Source organism: Manacus vitellinus, unplaced genomic scaffold, assembly GCF_001715985.3.
Source record: "Manacus vitellinus isolate BGI_N305 unplaced genomic scaffold, ASM171598v3 scaffold_82_pilon, whole genome shotgun sequence".
Lineage (NCBI taxonomy): Eukaryota > Metazoa > Chordata > Aves > Passeriformes > Pipridae > Manacus > Manacus vitellinus.
In genome coordinates, this window is record NW_021940828.1 from 462,977 (window position 1) to 464,266 (window position 1,290).

General features: G+C 51.3%; 1 protein-coding gene across 1 annotated transcript in view; it reads left to right on the plus strand.

Annotated features, from left to right (window-relative positions):
• Window positions 1-446, plus strand: part of LOC112841357 (cygnin-like) — a 1,603-nt gene extending 1,157 nt beyond the window's left edge. Inside the window, exon 2 of the mRNA XM_025896398.2 lies at window positions 313-446. Coding sequence (XP_025752183.2) covers window positions 313-446 — 134 coding nt within the window. The remainder of the gene's footprint in view (window positions 1-312) is intronic.
• Window positions 447-1,290: the final 844 nt, after the last annotated feature.

The following is a 1,290-nucleotide window of genomic DNA, read 5'->3' on the forward strand; positions in this document are numbered from 1 at the left end:
GCATCTCTTTCCCAATCTGCACTTGTTAGTGAGGGGAGGGAGGTATTCAGGGAGCTGCTCTGGCTTGTGCCCTTCAAGGTCCCTTCCAGCTTTGAGTCTGGAAATGTGGAAATGTGGGGGGCAACAGAGCAGGACCTCCCTACAAACAGGGTCTCATCCTGCTGACTGCTGTCACCCACCTTGGAAGGGATGGGAGGGCACGGAAGTGGGGCACAGATGCCACAGTTACACCTAGATGAGATGGAAGGGATGGAAATAGGGGCACAGAGGCACCTCTCCTGACCAAACCACACTCCCTCTGTCATCCTGCAGGCTATGGGAAGGTCCTGAAGACCTGTGCCAACCTGGGGTACTGCTCCAACCAGTGCTCCAAGGTGGACACCTGGTCCTACTCCGCTGACTGCAAGAACTACTGCTGCATCCCACCTGTCTGGAAGGGGAAATAGGAGCTGAACAGGAAGCACCTGAGGAAGAGGAGGCACCATGGTGGCTTTGGGGGCAGATTCCCAACTGTGTAACCCCATTGTCACCCCCTCCTCTCAATAATTAAAAAGAGAAAAAAAGGAGACATAACTCTGGTGTGTGTGGTGTGGTTACTGGTGTTCCCATGATCCCACATGAAGCATTAAAACAGATTTTTCAAGTCCAGCCCAAAGGCTCCAAAAAAAGCCTGAACATCCACTGACAAAGAGCAGCAGAGCTGCCAGTGGCCTGAAAGGGTGGGAATTTGGGAAAAAGTGTTATTTTCCCTGGGATCATTTTCCCTCTTGCCTTCTCCATTTAACACAACCCTTTGGAGACAACAGGGAATCTTTAACCTCCTTTCTGCTTTTTCAGGTGACAGGTGATCTGCAAATGCCTTAAAAAATGTGGGTGGTTCAGCAATGTCCCTCTCCCCCAGCACAAGACAACCCTCCTTCCATGAAAATTTCAGCAAATCCACAGAGGTGGGAAACAAAGTCAGGGAGGGGAATGAGAAATGCAGACAAATCTTAAAATACTCCCTTCCTCACCACCTACTTCTTCCTAAACTGAGCTTCACTCCTGAATTCTCTCCCTCCTCCCCTCAGCAAGGGAACAGGGAATGGGGGCTGTGGTCAGTTCATCACATGCTGTCTCTATTGCTCCTTCTTCCTCACAAGGGTTGGATTCCTCATGCTCTTCCCTGCTCCAGTGTGGGTCCCTTCCATGGAGTCAGTCCTTCAGGAACAGGCTGATCCACTGTGGGTTCTCTGTGGAATCCCAACTCCTGCCAGCAAACCTGCTCCAGCGTGGGCTCCTCTCTCCATG